A 17,485-nucleotide genomic window follows, 5' to 3' on the forward strand; every position below is an offset into this window, starting at 1 on the left:
TTTTCTCACAGCGCTAGAGGCTAGAAGTCCAAGATCGAGGTCCCAGCAGACTGGGTTTCTGGTGTGGATCCTCCTCGCGCCTGGCGGTCGGCTGCCTTCTTTCTATGCTGTCACGTGGCCTTTCCTTAGTTTGTCTGCACTGAGAAAGAGAGAGTTCTCTGGTGTCTCTTATAAGGAGCAAGTGGGTGAAAATAAGGTGACAGAAGTCGTTTTCTGTACCTTCTCACCGTTCTAAGCCTTCCCTGCAAAGCGGGGGTGGGGGGGGGGGGGTAAGGAGACTACACCAGCGCTACAGTAGTAGGCAGGTCAACTGCTGCTCTGGGTTGACCTCCAATTGGCCGCGTCAAATTCTACGTCATAGAAACGACCCGGAGTCAGAGTCCGAGACTCCGGAACGACGTGCGCTGACCCTCGCCGGTCGCCGTCCTCTCTGCTTCCGAGGGTCCCGTCGGAGCGGAGGTGGGGCTGCGGACGCCGGGGCAAAATGTTTAGAGAAAAGGTTTCGTGATTGGTTTCCAGCGGCCCAGACGGAGGTCGGTGTCGGGTTCCGGGCGTGTATCGGGGCGCGTTTTTTTGTTCGTCGTGGTTCCGGAACGGGCAGCAGTTGGTGTTGGGAAAGCGAGTGGGAGTCCTCGCGGCGGGGACGGCGGAGTTGGTTCCTTGTGGGATCCGTTGGGAGCCCAGTGCCGGGGGTTCGATGTTGGGGCGAACACTTGGCCTGTCTTTGTTAGAGTTGCGTTTGGGGTGTCCTTGCTGGGGACCGGCGTTTGGGGAATTACGTGTTTATTGCTAATCGCACGCTTAACGTTAGAGATGGAGGTTCTGGTCCTCCTGCGTCCCTGTTTACTGTATAGTCCTTAGAAAATTTGTTTCGGGTTCTATTCCGACCCAAGTAATAGCACCCCTATCCTCCTAAACACTTGTCCAGGAAATAACATTAAAATTGACTATATTTAATTTTTAGTGTTGGGATCAGGTGTGTGGGTTCTGATAACAGTACATGTTTAATCTAACATTATAAACATTTCCATATTATGAACTTTTCGGAAGTTTTCTTCTTTCCTTTTTGAAACTAGTGCAATTTTGTTGCATTAAGTGGGTAGAGCTGACGGAGATTTAGATGCAACACTTGTCAGGCACGCGTGATGGATTTCCTTTAACCCAAGTTGTTTCTTTGACGAGCTGTGGTGTGTTTCACTGTGTGTCTTGGACACTTTTATTCCTAAATAGTTTTGACGTTTGTTGTAATTGTAAATGGTGACTTTTTCCCCCCATGTGGCCCCACCTCCTTTTTGTTTCTTCCAATTTTATGTAATTCACAAAAACAAAAAATAAACAGATACATTTTGTCACCTCATTCTGTTCATGGTGTTACTAACAGCTTCTAATTTGATTCCTTTGTGTTTTCTAGTTGAGTATTTTTGTCTTCTGCTAGTATCATTTTGGCCAGGTGGCAAGTGGATGATATGGTCTGCGGTGTAAGAAGAACGTCGGTCTGTTTCTGACTTCGGTAGGTTAATCTCTTGAGTCAGGCTTCTTCATTTTTGGGGGGGAGGGGGAATAGGTGTTGTAAAATATAATAATTTCTACTTCATAAGAGTTCTTATGAAGATTTAATGAGCTAATGGACAAAATACAGTGTCTAGCACAAAGTACAGTTTGAATAAATAATTGCAATTTATCAGGTTTTTATTCCTCTTTCTCAAAAGCTTTCACCATGCCCTCCTCCCCCTGCTTTATTGAGATATAATTGACATACAACATTCTGTAAGTTTCAGGTGTAGTGTTGATTTGGTACACTTACAAACTGCAAAATTATTACTACCGTAGTGTTAGTTAACACCTGCATGATGTCATATAATTACCATTTGTGTGTGTGTGTGTGTGTGATAACAATTAAGATCTACTGTCTTAGCAACTTTCAGGTATATAATACAATATACTAACTGTAATCACCATGCTGTACATTAGATTTCCCTGAAAGGCTTTTTGACTTTAAAATTTTTTTCATTTCAAATTTTTCTTTGAAGATTTCTTTGATTTATGTTGATAGATTCCATATACTTATTTATATATGTATACATATATATTTTTTAATCCTTACCTGAGGATATGTTGGGGTTTTTTTTTTTATTGAATTTAAAGAGAGAGGAAGGGGTGGGGGGAGAGAGACAGAGGGATACTGATGTGAGAGAGGAAAGTTGATCGGTTGTCTCCAGTATGTGCCCTGACCTGGGATCAAACTTGCAACTGAGGTATGTGTCCTGATTGGGAATTGAATTTGCAACCTTTTGGCTATGGGATGACGCTCCGACCAACTGAGCCGCCGAGACATAGTTGGATTCCCAGTATATTTATATATTCGTTCAAAATGACTTACTCTTTTAATGTGAGGCTGGATTCTGTTTGCCAGTAGTTTATTAATATTTTTGCACCTAGAAATGAAAATATGTCTTGGATTTGCTTCCAAATAATCCAGTGGACAAGGGGAGTGAGTGGTGGTGTAGATAAAGTTAGGTTTGAGTTGATAATCATTGAAGTCACTTAATGGATATATAGAATTTGATTATACTGTTCTTTTTTCTTTTTTTTTGGTACATGTTTAATTATGCCATTCTTTTTTTCTTTAAATTTTTCATAATAAAGTATTAAAATTTTTGCTTCTGCATATATAAAACTGGTCTGTATTCTTTAAAAGTGTTTTCAAATATAACATTAAAAATAAAACAATAAAACATTACAGCACCCCAGAAGCCCCCATCTCATCATATTCCCCTCAGAGGTAATTATTATCTAAAAATATCATCTTAAATTTGCCTGATTGCTAACTTTATATAAATGGAATCATACAGTAATGTCCTTTTGTGTTTTGCATCTTTTGCCCAATATTTTGTGGTGAAATTCACCTAAGCTGTCACATACAGCAGTAGTTCATTTCTTTTCATTGCCCGTACTATTCCATTCTTTGATTATACCCCAATTTATTTATCTGTTTTGCTGTCAGTAGATGTTTGGGTTGTCATTGGCTTGTGTCTGTTACGAATAACGCTATATGAACATTTTTGTACATACATTTTGGTGCATGACACTTTTGTTGGGCAGATACTTAGTAGAATTTCTGAAGCTTGGGCATGCTACATACAAGGAGAAACGTCAAATGTCCAGTCGTAATGGGAGATTCTTAACACACCTCTCTCAGTAACAGAACAAGGAGACAAAAGGCTCGAAGGCTATAGATTAACAAGCGTCAGCAAACTTTTTCTTTAAAGGGGCAGAAAGTAAATATTTTAGGCTCTGCCGGCCAGATGGTCTGTCTGTACTTGCTCAACTCTGCCACTGTAATTGGAGAGTAGCCACAGAATATACATAAACAAATGGGTGTGGCTGTGTTCCAATAAAACACTATTTTCAGAAACAGGTCACCCCTGAAAGATTATTGTAACATAATTAACAGACTTGATCAATATAAGACATTCCACCCCATAATTTTCAAATGCATATATGACATTTATAACAGTGGGCTCTAAAGGAAGTCTGAACAAATTTCAAAGGATCAAAATCATACAGACCATTTTGTCTAACCATAGTGAAATTAAGCAGTAAAGCAATATCAAAATAAGTAGAAGATCCCCATTTGTTTGGCAAGTATGCTGTGCACGACTAAATAATCATGAGTCAAAAAAATATTACAATGGAAATGTATCAAACTGCATTTTAATAATAACCCTACAGGTCAAACCTTGTTGAATTCAGCTAAAGTAGTCAGAAGAGGGAAATTGTAGCCTTAAATACGTTAGAAAAGAAGGAAGGATGAAATCAATGAGTAAACATTTATGTCTATAGTTCTCGTTTTTTTCCTAGTGTCTTGATTAGTATTCTGAAACGCTGGCTTCACCTAATTAGTAAAGTAGCTCTCCTTTCCTGTTGACATAATATTGGACTTGTGTGTACTGTAAAGATTAAGTAGAACTCAAAAGGCACTGATAACTTCTCATTTTTAATTTTTTCCCATGGAAATTCAGTAGAGCGAATAGTATAGTAATATGTGCCTGTCAGTTAGCTTCAACAATTATCAACTCATGACCCATCCTGTTCATTTGTGCTTCCCCCTCTTTAGATTTTCTTCTGGAGAATTTCATTGCAAATTCAAAGTTTCATGTCCTTAAACCTGTAAATATTCCAGTATGTATCTCTAAGTGGTAAGGTCATTTTAAAAATTTATAACTAACTTTCAAATGTATCCAAATTAATAGCTCTTCTTTTATTTCATCCATTACCTGGTCCATAGTCATTTTTTTCTGATCATCTCAAATGAATCATTTTAGCATTGAATCATGCTCCAAATAATATGTGCACATTGCATTTATTTGTTATATCTCTTAGGTCTCCTTAGACTATAATAGTCCCTCTCCCATTTTTTTCTTTTGTCCTTATGCCTCATAATACATTGCAGTGAGCAGTATACAGCACCATTAATGAAGGGTTCTTCCCTGAATACTTAAATACGGAATGATTGCCCCAGTGTAATAACAAAAACACTTAGGAATATGTGGGCACTCCTAAGTGGTTTTAAGTCAGTTTCCAGAGCCACCACTTCTATGTATTCTCTTGCCTAAAACTGATCTATGTTAGAACTTGGCAGTGGACCGGACCGTGAGCTGGTTTTTGTTTCCCATCTCTTCTTTCCTTTCTGCTCTATTCTGCCCTTACTTAAAAAAAAAAAAAAAAAAAAAAAAAAAAGGAAAAAAAAGGCATCCTTCTTGCTATCTTCCGTAGGAGCATGGGCCTCATGATGTGGAAGTGTCTAGCATGGTAAAGGTGCTGATGCAATGTCAGGGCCTTGTGTTAGGGTGAGTCCATGCAGCAAGAGAGGGCTGTGGTCCCACATGCATGTCTTCTCATAGCTAAATTTGCTTTTGAATCCACAGGTACAGGTTCTGGTCTGTCAGAGCAGGACGTTTCCAGTGCTAGGAGGAGGAGGTTTCAGGTTTGGGAGATCAGCAGTTCCTGGCCTGCGATACCTGATGATAGCTTCCTGGCAGGCCCAGAGACACAGGACAGAACACACCCCAGAGCTTCCAGTCTTTTCTTTAGGACTTGAGAAAATGACCAAGGCCCAGGTGAGAGATGTTTTACCTACTTTTTATCCTTTGTTTTCCAGTGAATGTATGGAAGCTTCTAATGTCTGATGAAATGATACAGTATATGTTGCCCTGGCTGGTATGGCTCAGTGGATTGAGCGCCAGCCTGTGAACCCTGTGGTTCACAGGTTTGATTCCCAGTCAGGGCATATGCCTGGGTTATGGGCCAGCTCCCTGGTAAAGGGGCATGTGAGAGGCAACTGCACATTGATGTTTCCCTCCTTTTCTTTCTCCTTCCCTTCCCCTCTCTCTAAAAATAAATAAAGTCTTAAAAAGAAAAGAAATGATACAATATATGTTGATAAAAATCAGGATCTGTCCAAATTATGTAGATAATAGGGTCCATATAAAGTTCTTAAGGTTGGAACATAAGTAAGTAACTGTAAGACCCTGTGGGTTGCTAAAGCTTTGGACTTGTGTCTGCTTTTCTTGGCAGCCGTATTAATAAGGAAAACATGAAAAGTTACATGATTTGCAGCACCTGTGAGGAGAAGACAAACTAATTCTTCAGAGGAAGTAAACATTTCATTGCTCTTAGATCTTAAGAAATTTCTTAAGAAATACGGAGAGGCTTTGTAGTAGGTGGTGCCCTCAATATCAGTGATGTAATAAAAGATACAAGATGACTTCTTTTGCTTTTTCTTATTGTTTTCCTCAGAGTAAGCTAAGGTGTTGATGCCAAAGCAGAACTTGATTGTACAAAATCAATGTGCTTTGACAATAGAGCCTTCTGGAAATCTGTATCAAGGAATAAAGCTTGGATTACCTAACAGAATGAATGAACTACTTTGATCTTTCATAAAGAAGTTTCTCAACCAGATTTGTGTTACTGGTTTGGCAGGAGACAGCTGAAAGTTCCTTTCTTTGAGAACAGCTTGGTGTATAGACATTGACAAAAATGCTCCCTTTATACTTTCTTTACCCCAGGTTCAAGTATGAAATCATAGCCAATTGTTTGAGTCTTTGTATTTTTAAAGTTTTGTGTTTTTTTTGAGGGCAGAAGGAAGGGTGGGAGAAAGGAAGAGAAACATTGATGTGCGAAAGAAACATCAATGATTTGCCTTTCCAGCGCCCCCAGTTGAGGACCTGGCCTGCAACCCAGGCATGTGCCCTGATCAGAAGTTGAATCGGTGACCTTTCTGTTCACAGGCTGGCACTCAGTCAGCTGAGCCACAGCAGCCAGGGCACATGTAGAAATCTTCACCCTCAGAGATGATGATATTAGGAAGTGGGGCCTTGGAAAGGGATGTAGGCCTTGAGGGTGAAGGCTTCATGCATGGGATCAGTGTTCTTATAAAAGAGAGTCCACAGAGCCCTCTCACCCTTCCACCACGTGAGGGACACAGTGTGAAGGTGCCCACAGTGAGCCAGGAAGTGGGGTCTCACCAGAATAGAACCATGCAGGCTCCCTACCTTGGACTTTCCAGTTTCTACAACTGTGAGAAATAAGTTTGTTTTTATAAGCTACCCGAGTCTGTGGTATTTTGTTACAGCAGCCTGAGTGGACTAGGACACACGGCACTATGGTATGTAAAATGGTCACAGTGTGCAGAACATCATGGGGAAAGTGATCAGGACATGTTCCCCTCTCTCTTTTCCACATCATCTCTTCCACCTGATTGCCTTGAAATTTGTCATTGCAGGCATTGCTCTCATTTGAGGACGTGGCTGTGGGCTTCACCTGGGAGGAGTGGCAGCTATTGGATCCAGCTGAGAAGGATCTGTACAGGGACGTGATATTGGAGACCTACAGCAACCTGGTGTCAGTGGGTGAGGCCAGCACCACATCAGTTGCCTTTTCCTTCTCATTCAGTGAAATCTGTAGGGTTCCTGAAATATTTTATAGCTTGGACTAAAGCATTATGGGTGATAGACCTTTATTCTCCCGTTTGGTCCTGAAGTCTATGCTCTACCTCTCCAAGCCAAAGGCTATTACGTTACCGAAGTGCAAATGATGTGCTCCTTGAAATATAACTTTCTTCAGTTTTCCATAAAGTCCTCAAGCTTAAATATTTGGTGCTAAAGCATTCATCAATTTCCCGTTCACAGGATATCAAGCTCCCAACCCAGATTCACTCTTCTGGCTAGAGCAAGGAGGACCACCGTGGATAGCAGAAGGAGCAGCCCGTAGTCCAACCTGTCCAGGTGAGTGAGTGAAAACCAAGGGAGGGGGGAGAGATGATGCTAAATTTCTAGTTAGTCAGTAAAAGGTTGACACATTTGAAATGTTGTTTAAAGAACTTCTCTTACCCCAGTGGGTGACCTTTCTACGTCTCTGTTCTTTATTAGGGATGATTGATGTATTCCTTTTTCCAATTTTCTGGATCTGATTCCATTCTCTGTCATCTAGAACCTTGGTTTCTTACCTGGTTCTATTCTTCCCAGCATGCTCACATCTTCCCTGTATTTTTTTCTGCAGAATGCTCACTTCCAGTTCTGCCTGATACTTGCTATGAAATTCCTCTTACTACCCATACAGCTCACTGTGCACTTAGCACTGCTTTCTATCTGCAGAGAGGGCCAGTATCCATCCCTGACAAACCCGCTCACCTTAGTCATCCAACAACCACACACACGTCATCTTTCAGGGCACCCCTATCTATATACTCTCTGCTTCCCCAGCTTCCAGTTGTCATTTTCTAAAAATCTGCTTCGTTCTCATGTTAAAAGTTTAATTCATTCTCAGGGCCTAAGCACTCTGCTCGGTGCTAGTCTCAGATTGACTTCTGCTGCTACTATCTAATCTGCCCTCTAATCCTGTGTGTTGTCGGCCAGGCCACTGAGGCAGCTGCCCTGTGAGGTCCCACTTCTGGATGCGAAAACCGGAATCCTCCTTTCTCCCAGAGAACGTCTGCACCATCATGGAATGTATTTCTATATAATGAAGAATGAAGCTCTCAGTACTCTGATAGATATTCCCGAGTTGTCATCTCTCTAAACTCCAGTCTGCTCTCTAATTCTACATTTTGTCTGCACCTAGGATAATTATCCAGGGAGCTCTTTTTTCCTTCAGTGTGAGAACCTGAGGTCATTTTTCATACTTTTTGTGCATTTTATTTAGGTTCTGCTGGGCTGCTTTACTCCCTGGCATCTGGTCACCTTTGCGTTACCTTGAGTCATCCCTGTTTGCGCTATCATTTCTGAAGGTCTCTGCTGTTCCTATTAACCTCTGTTGTTTCAAAAAGGCCTTTGGAAACTTCCTGTCTCCATTCCCACCTCAAAGTGGGCTACCGTCATTTAGACTTGCAGTGTTTGTTGCTACATACACCTGCTGATTTCAGTATTCTCTTAGTTCCTGCTGATGTTCTAGCTGCTTTCCTCTGTGGGTGGGTGGGGCATTAAAGCAATGCGAGGAATGAATGTTGGTTGAAAATCCAAGAGATCCACATATTCAGGGGTGGGCAAAAGTAGGTTTACAGTTGGAATACAAATAAATAGTACAATAATTAATAAATAATACAAGAATACACTCTGCATTTCACATATTCACACCTGTAAATCTATTTTTGCCTACCCCTGGCTTAGAGCTTGAGAAGTTAAGAGCCCAGCCAAGTAGAATGAGAAGTATGTGGGCCCTGGCTGGTACCTCAGTTGTTTAGAGCATCGTCGTGATACACCAAGGTCGTGGGTTCGGTCCCCTGTCAGGGGACATGTGAGAATAAACCAGTGAGTGTATAAATATGTGGAACAAAGCAATGTCTGTCTCTCTCTCTCTCTAAAATCAATTAAAAAAAAAAAAAAAAGATGTATGCAGGCTCTGGTAGAAGGAGGGTCAGAAGATGATGTCACAGAAACACGTCACAAACTTATTCCAAGAAGGAGGAAGTGAAGTATTTTATTGAGTATAAAATAACCTGAGGAACTGGCATCTCCACACTTCATTATGTTGCGTTTTTATATCCAGACACTGCCTTCTTTCACTTGGAGCTCTTTTTCTCTTTGTGACATTTCCAAGTGCACCTGGAACTTCCCTTCTTCTGACTTCTTGTTTCCCTTGTATCTGCACCACACTAACTCAGTCATCATGATCTTTTATGGTGGTATTTTACCATTGGGTATGAGGCTTTTCTTCCATATGGAAAGAAGGGTCTGCCCTTAGTATAAACATTACTTGCACCCATTCATCACATTTTTCTTGAAAGCAGTTTTTCTCTTTTCATTTTTGCTTTAATTTTGTTTTTTAATAAGGGATGTGTGTAAACTATGTGGGACGTTTTCAAACTGCAGGATTTCTCTCTGGAGATTTGGCATCCGATTTGTTAGATATGGAGAGTGATCTGTGCATATGAAGTTTGAAAGACTTGCCAGGAAATTCTGCCTTGTTTCCTGTGGTTGAAGGAGCACCACATTCCCCTGGCCAGGTAGCTCAGTTGGTTAGAGAATTGTTGTGATACATCAAGGTTGTGGGTTTGACCCCTGGTCAGGGCACATATAAGAAACCACCCATGAATGCAAATCAGTGTTTCTTCTCTCTCAACTCAGTAAACAAAAACAAACAAACAAAACAGAAGCACCACACTCATATGATCCAGGAGATTCAGATGTAATAAGGGACAAAAATACCTTGCAAGTTTTTAAAGTCCCATTTGGAATGGGCTGACATACGTGCGTAAAATTTAAAAATTTTTAGCATTTGATTATGAGGCATAGAGAGGGACTCTTTACAAAATCAGAAAAGTGAGCTTCAATAAAATGTTACAGAAAGGAAAAAGTACTCTTTTATGGAAGCGTGATAAAATAATTTCTGCAGGAAAGGTTTTGGAAATAAATGATGATGGGAGGCCTTATGTGTTAGTAATATAAAAAGATGACTTTGGCCTTGGCTCATGTGGCTCAGTGGATTGAGCACCGGCCTGCGAACCAAAGGGTTTCTGGTTTGATTCCCAGTCAGGGCACATGCATGGGTTGTGGGCCAGGTACCCAGTAGGGGATGTGTGAGAGGCAACCACATGTTGATGTTTCTCTCCCTCTCTTTCTCCTTCCCTTCCCCTCTAAAAATAAATCAATAAATAAAAATTAAAAAAAAAGACGACTTTGGAGATGGAAATTAGGAAAGTGATGTGTGAGATTCTTACATATTGGCCTGTAGGAGACTATGGGAAAGGAAATGGCTGAGTTTACTCCCAGGCCATAAGCTTTTGTTTCTTCAGTTTCTTCTGGGATATCTTTTTCTTCTGTGCAACTTCCTTTTCTGGTTTAGGAACAATCTGTTCTTTTTCAGTAAGGTTCATCTCAAAGTGGCAGGGAGAGCTCATGTATAGGTTGATCCGCCCATGAGCTCTTTAAGTTCTACATTGCATCTTGGGAGCTTTGTTCACCTGGATGTACTCAATGACCAGAGAATCTACATCTAAACCCTTAAGTTCAGCATTATGCTCTGCGTTTTTACGCATGTGCAGCAAAGTCAGCATTCTTTTTGGGCCACTGACCCTGTGTCCAGCCCCACTGTTTGGCCTGGGCACACCTATCACCTCCACCATTGTATTGATGGAATGGGACACATTGCTTCTTTAATGTGACATCTTTCAGATACTTGGTGGCTTTTCAAATATGCATACCTTTGATGGCCTGGGCAGTTTCACGGGTGTTCTTGAAGTGAACACAAAGATTGGAACCTTGTGATTTGCATGATTTTGTGGGGTTTTCTGGGTCACGTGAATAGTGAACCATCTTCAAAGGTGACCTCTGGTAGCTTTTCGGAAGAGCCATTTTTTTTGCTAGTTTTTTAAAGAGTCTTGCTTGATAGCTGGATTGCAGCAATAGAAAAACATACCTAGGAGTTATAGGATAAATGGAAGATAAGGCAGTTGAATGTTTTCTTCCTGGATGGAGAACGGTTCTTCAGAATCTTGATTGAGGTGATCTAAGAACGGAGATTAAGGGAGAATGTAGTACTAGTTGAAAATAGGAAATTTGGAGATGACTGTGTGAAGGAGATTATAATGGTGACTTTAGGAATATGAGGGTCTGTACCTGTGCTGTCTAGTATATTGGCCACTGGCCACCTTTGGCTATTGAAATTTAATTCATGTTGGGTAAAATTACAGATTCAGTGCTGCAGTCACCCTAACTGTATTCAAGTACTCAATAGCAATACATGGCTAGCATATTGGAAAAGACAGATATAGAACATTTCCATCATTGCAGAAGTTTTTATTGGACAGCACTCTACAAATTACACTGTGGTTAAACTCATTGGAGAAGATAATATTTCCACCAGTCAGTACAACTGTGACTCTTCTCTGGGACACAGGCAGATGGCTCAAACACCTGTTTACAATTTCAGATGAGCATATATGTGTCTGGATTTATTGGACCTTGTGAGGTTGTATCATAACGAGTTGAGTATTGATTGCCTACAGTATTACTCTAAATAGGTGGTCAGTGTTTTTACGAAAGTTTAATTTTGGTGTATAGTTGGAATGTAAGGAGAAAGATTTAGTAACAAGGTGATTATTGAATATTTTACTACAGTAAACTTGGAATGAGATGGTGTAGATCCTGCATTCTTTTTTTAAAAAGATTTTATTTATTTATTTTTAGAGAGAAGGGAAAGAAGGGATAGAAACATCCATGTGAGAGAGAAGCATCAATTGGTTGTTTCTTGCAACATGCTCCAACCTGGTCCTCAACTCATGCATGTGCCCTGACTGGGTTATCGAACCAGTGACCTTTTGCTTTGCAGGATGATGCTCAATCCACTGGGCCACACAAATCAGGGTGGGTCCTGCATTCTGATTTCCTAATTCCAACCTTTTGTTCCTAAAATCCATGTTGTTTATTTGTTCGATCAGCATAGATAGGATTCCATTGTCTCTGAGTGGGTTTGTCATATTATCTGTGCATAGCCTTCTCCCACAATTCTAAAACTTGGAGTGCATGAGACTCTTATCCTGGACCTTCCTTTTTCTCTATCCATTCTTCCAAATTGTCTCATCTGTTCCTCCGCGGACCAAATATTTAAATAATGTTTATGTACTCATGACTTAAAATTGTTATCTTAAGTCTAGCTCTTCTCCACGCTCATAGATCTAATTGGGTACTAAGTACTTTCTCTTGAATGTGTCTCAGTCATCTCAGACCTGATGTATGTGTCAAGTGGAATGCTTCGTTTTTCCCCAAATGTCAAACCTATCTCCGTAATCATCCTTGTTTTATTAAGTGGCACCAGCACCTTCATTGATGCTTAGGCCACATACTGAGGAGCGATCCTTGATTCTTCCCTTTCTATCTTCAAAATTTTTCTGACAGTGCATCTTATCTTTCCCTCATCTATGCTGTGTCCTTTGGTTTTTTTTTGTACATCTCTCCATCTTTGTGATCATGCAGAAGATAACTGTTAATGTCTCATCTGAACTCCACTATTGTCTCCTCTATATTCTCTCAACAACTTCATCTCCAACTTATTCTCATACAACAGTCATGTGACCTTTTGGAAATATTAATTCAGAACGTATTGTATTCCTGCTAAAAAATGTTCTGTGGCTTCCTGCCATAAGTCTTCCTACATGATCTGTATGCTCTCAATTGTACCTACCTTTCCAAACTTGTCCATTGCTACCTCACTCGAGCTTGGGATAGTCCAGGTACACCATCCTCTCTTATGTTTCTTGATCCTACCTAAGTTTTTCTACCTCAAGGTTTTTGTAATGACTATTCCTCCTTGGAATGTTCATGTAGCAATTTGCAGAATATTGCTCATTCTTATCCTGTGATGTCAGTTTAACTTTTCTTGTAGATGACTACTTGACGTAAGATTGACCTACCACTATTCTCCCACCTCCTTCAATTCATATTTCCTATTTAATTTCTTTCTTTTTTTTTTTGCTTCCCTGTTGATCCTCTTTCTCTCTTATTACTACAATTACTGCTTAATGGAAACAGAATATATTAGTCACTTTAGAAGTTGCACCAAAGTTACTAATGTATTCTAATATTCTAATGTTCCCAAACACCAGCCCACTTGATGTTTGTTAGATGAATGGATCCATTCTCTGTTTTGTTCTGTTTCAGTCACAGTGTGGTTTTCTTTTCTTCTCTCTCCACATTTCAAGATACTATTTGGAAAGAAGCCCAAGCAATACTTACTCAGTGTAAACTATCTACATTGTTTCTACATTTGTTGGTTGCTGTTTTATAATACTGTCTTTCACAGAGCATAGGATACATTTCCATAATGCACATTTCTCTTAGACTGGGCTCTTACAAGAGCTAGGCCAAACCATGGCATTTCTGTATCAGATTTCCTCCCTGCCACAATTATCATGGATGTTTTTATTGTTCTTTTTCCTAGAAGAAGTATGGGAGAGCGATCATATGCAGTGGCACCGAGAAAACCAAACCAAGATTAAAACTTTGGAAAGATGTCAACAAAGTTATGCACTTGGAAATAATTTCGATTTATGCAAAAGCCTTGTTTCTTTAACAGCAAGACACAATAAGTTTGGCTCACATTATAAAAATTTGAAGTCACATTTAGGTATTGTTAACCAGAATAGAAGGTGTGAAGGAAAGGATTCTGATGAGTTTATTGGCTATGGGAAACCATCTCTCCACATCCAGTGTGATAAAACCCATACTGGAATCAAATACCATGGATGTGTTAGACCCAGTAGCACTAAATCACAGCTCAGTGACCATCAAAAAAGTTGCCCAGGAGACAAACGACATGAATGCAGTGAATGTGGGAAAGTCTTCTCCAGGAAGGCACAGCTCATTAGACATCAGAGAACAGAAAGAGGAGAGAAGCCCCATGGATGCAGTGAATGTGGGAAAACATTCATGAGAAAAATTCAGCTCACTGAACATCAGAGGACTCACACAGGAGAGAGACCCCATGAATGTAATGAGTGTGGAAAAGCCTTTGCTAGAAAGTCACAGCTTATGGTACATCAGAGAACTCATACCGGAGAGAAACCGTATGTCTGCAGTGAATGTGGGAAAGCCTTTAGCCGGAAGTGCCTGCTCAACAGACATCAGCGATCTCATACTGGAGAGAAACTCTATGGATGCAGTGTGTGTGCGAAAGCCTTTTCCCAGAAGGCATACCTCATTGCACATCAGAGACTTCACACAGGAGAGAAGCCTTATAAATGCAGTGAATGTGGAAGAACCTTCTTTTTTAAGTCAGACCTGACCAAGCATCAGAGAATTCATACAGGAGAGAAACCTTATGAATGCAGTCAGTGTGAAAAAGCCTTCAGAAGCAAATCAAAGCTCATTCAGCACCAGCGAACTCACAGCGGAGAGAGACCGTATGCATGCAGTGAATGTGGCAGCGCCTTTGCCCACATGTCAGTCCTCATTAAACATAAGAAAACTCACACAAGAGAGAAAGCTGCAAGTTCAATAACGGTGGAGAAAGCTTCCTCAGGGAGTCATAGCTCTTTATACATGAGTGAACTCTTAAAAGAGCAGAACCCTATGAACACAGTACCTGTGGAAATGTCTCCAGGAACTCAGCCCTTATTAAACATTGGTGAACTGTTAAGGAATAGAAATGTGATTGCAAAACAGCCTTTTCCAAGAAGTCAAGCCTTAGTAGATAATCAGGAATTTGCACAGGGAATATGCCTTGCAAATGCAGTGAGTGTGACCACACCTTCAGTAATAAATTATGTCTTTTATGTTACAGATATTGTGTAGGAAAAAGCCATCTGGTACCAGAAATGTGGAAAAGTCTTTAGCAAGACTCCTGCACATGTGTGTCAGAGCTCACACAGGACAGGAATGCTGTGGGTGCAATGGCTATGGAGAACACTTCTGTTAGAAGTTAGATTTACTCGGTGTCAGTGAAATCATTTTGGGCAGAAATGCAGGAATAGTGGGGACACCTCTCTCTGGAGGTGATAACAGCTGATATCAGTGAATTCTCACAGGTCCAAAACTTTAGGAAAGAACATGATGGTTTTCCATGATAAATGGTACCTCATCACATGTCGGAAAAGCATAGAAAGACAACTCTAGAGGTGTTGGATGTGGAAAATGTTTTTAGTAAGATGTGGAAGAACTCTTAGGGGAAGAAATTCTAAAAGCAATAAATGGTGGAATTCTAACACCAAAGTAACACATGTATCACAATTTTATACCTTGGGACTCTGGGAAAGGCTTCTCTATTAAATCAAACCTTGGACACAGGAATTGCATTATGTAGTGAAAAAAGCTATGAATATAATGAAAGTAGAAATACAATTATATTAGTTTCTTATGGCTGCTGTAACAAATTTCCCCAAATTTTGTGGCTTAAAACAATACAGATTTATTATCATACAGTTGTGGAGGTCTGCAGTATGAAATGCATCTCAGGCTAAAAAGCAAGGTATTTGCAGGACTGCATTTCATTTTGGAGGCTCTAGGGAAGAATCTGTTTCTTTGTTTTTTCCTGCTCCTAAAAGCTGCCCAAATTTCTTGGCTTCGACCACCTTTCATCCTCAAAGCCAGCAATGACTGGTCAACTTTTATGGTTCTAATTCTGATTCTTCTGCCTTTCTCTTCCACATTTAAGTACTCTAGTGATCACATTGGGTCCACCCAGATAATCCAGGATAAAGTCTCCAGTTTAAGATCAGTTAATTTGCAAACTTAACTCCACCTGCTTCGTTGATTTTTCTTTGCCTTAGAACTTAATGTATTCACCAGTTCTGGAAGTCAGGATGCAGACCCTCTGGTCCCTAGTGATTCCTGTCCTTCCCACATGCAAAGTGCAATCACCCTTTCCCAGCATCTCCAAATGTCTTAATCCGTCACAGCACCAGCTCACCAGAATCTCATCTAAATCTTACCAGCTCAAAAGTGCCAAGTCTCATCATGTAAATCAGTATCCACGAGGGCTCTGGGTACAGCCCATACCGAGGCATAATTTCTCTATGAACCTGGGAAACTCAAGAAACAATTACAGGGTCCCAAAATATTTGATTTCATTTCCTACTTTCATTCTCCTTTGTTACTGAATGCAACACATTTGCCCTGACTGGTGTGCTCGGTTGGGTGTCGTCTGGAAGACCAGAATGTCATGGTTTGATTCCTGGTTGGGGCACATGCTAGGGTTGCTAACCAGGTCCCTGGACGGGGATGTGCAAGAGGTAGCCTATCGATATTTGTCTTGTGCATCAAAGTTTCTCTCCATCCCTCCTTTTTCCTTTCTCTAAAATTAATAAATAAAATTTAAAAAAAAATAAAAATAACATTTACAGGTTCTGGGCGTTAGGACATGCATATCTTTGGGAGGCTCTTATTCTGCCTATCACAAAAACATAAGGTTTCAGAGAATTCACATGGTGATAAATTCCTACCTAGCCATTAAATTTGGAAAAGCATGTTCCCAGAGAAGCAATTGTCTATAGTAATTAAGATCTAAATAACATTTCTATAGTAAGAAAATCTTACACTGTGATTGTTAGATATGGGTACCATGGAATGCTCTTGAAATGTGTAAGTCAAATTATGAGTGCTGGAAAAGAACTGAATATTCTCAATATTCCAAAGGAACATGAGATTTATGCTGCTGGTAATGTTGCCAAACATGAGGAGGGACCCCCCCAAAAACCCCAGAGTTTATTAAAAACTATATATTTCACATGTTTAAACTTCAGTCACTTTAAAAGTACTCTCCATTGGATGCAATATACCTATTGAGACATTTTTTTCCACTGCTCAAAACAGTTTTGGAACTAAATTTTGATGCCTTTTAGTGCTTCTGCCATTTTTTTTTCACCTCCACATTGGCAAAGCATTTCCTTTTGAGGACTTTTTTCATCTGAGGAAACAAAGTTGCTCAGGGAGAGATTGGGTGAATGGGGAGGATGGGGCATGGGGGTCATGTTGTTTTTGGTGAAAACCTATTGAACACTCAACACAGTGCAGGCAGGTATATTTGTAAGTCATCCATCATGAAATGGACAAATGTATTGAAAGAGACTTCAGAAAAAAAAAGTCAAACGCAGCCTCTCACAATAATGCCAAGTGGTACACTGATAATAGATGGGTTCCTATACTCACCTAGCGGGGGAAGCCTGTACTACAAGGGGCCTGCTCTCCAGAAGATAATTCCTTTCTTGAGGGGGTTGCAGGGGTCTCCTCTCATATTTCTGCATCTACTCTGAAATACTATAACATTCTATTCTGAACATGGAATGCTTATACCATAATGAATCTACATACTGGCCATTATTTTTTATAGCCAAATCCAACAACTTTAACAGTCAATGTTTAAGGGTGGGTGGGTGGGTGGGTGGGTGGGTGTGTGTGTGTGTGTGTGTGTGTGTGTCCTTTACCTTATATAACTAAAAAAAAAAGTACAATATATTATTAATGGACTATTATCAGATATTAGGTAACAGGGAATC

The 17,485-nt window shown here is 40.3% G+C and overlaps 1 protein-coding gene and 1 pseudogene across 1 annotated transcript; one reads left to right on the forward strand and one right to left on the reverse strand.

Annotated features, from left to right (window-relative positions):
* Positions 1 to 438: 438 nt before the first annotated feature.
* LOC129081557 (zinc finger protein 577-like) lies at positions 439 to 15,155 on the forward strand. The gene is made up of 6 exons (XM_054587228.1): positions 439 to 533; positions 1,412 to 1,510; positions 4,929 to 5,120; positions 6,785 to 6,911; positions 7,191 to 7,286; positions 13,435 to 15,155. Exons 3-6 carry the CDS (start codon positions 5,025 to 5,027, stop codon positions 14,784 to 14,786), a joined length of 1,671 nt encoding a protein of 556 aa, XP_054443203.1. The 5' UTR covers positions 439 to 533; positions 1,412 to 1,510; positions 4,929 to 5,024; the 3' UTR covers positions 14,787 to 15,155.
* LOC129081567 (60S ribosomal protein L17-like) lies at positions 10,259 to 10,847 on the reverse strand (annotated as a pseudogene).
* Positions 15,156 to 17,485: the final 2,330 nt, after the last annotated feature.

Source organism: Pteronotus mesoamericanus, unplaced genomic scaffold (genome assembly GCF_021234165.1).
Source record: "Pteronotus mesoamericanus isolate MK-2021 breed Mesoamerican mustached bat unplaced genomic scaffold, CSHL_Meso_final scaffold_1135, whole genome shotgun sequence".
Taxonomy (NCBI): Eukaryota; Metazoa; Chordata; class Mammalia; order Chiroptera; family Mormoopidae; genus Pteronotus; species Pteronotus mesoamericanus.

Bases quoted from the DNA above. Each gene is read 5' to 3' on its own strand.
- LOC129081557 (XM_054587228.1), top strand. From the start codon at position 5,025: ATGATAGCTTCCTGGCAGGCCCAGAGACACAGGACAGAACACACCCCA. The intron at 5,121-6,784 runs GTGAGAGATGTT...TTGTCATTGCAG, and splicing joins AGAAAATGACCAAGGCCCAG to GCATTGCTCTCATTTGAGGA. The intron at 7,287-13,434 runs GTGAGTGAGTGA...TCTTTTTCCTAG, and splicing joins CCGTAGTCCAACCTGTCCAG to AAGAAGTATGGGAGAGCGAT.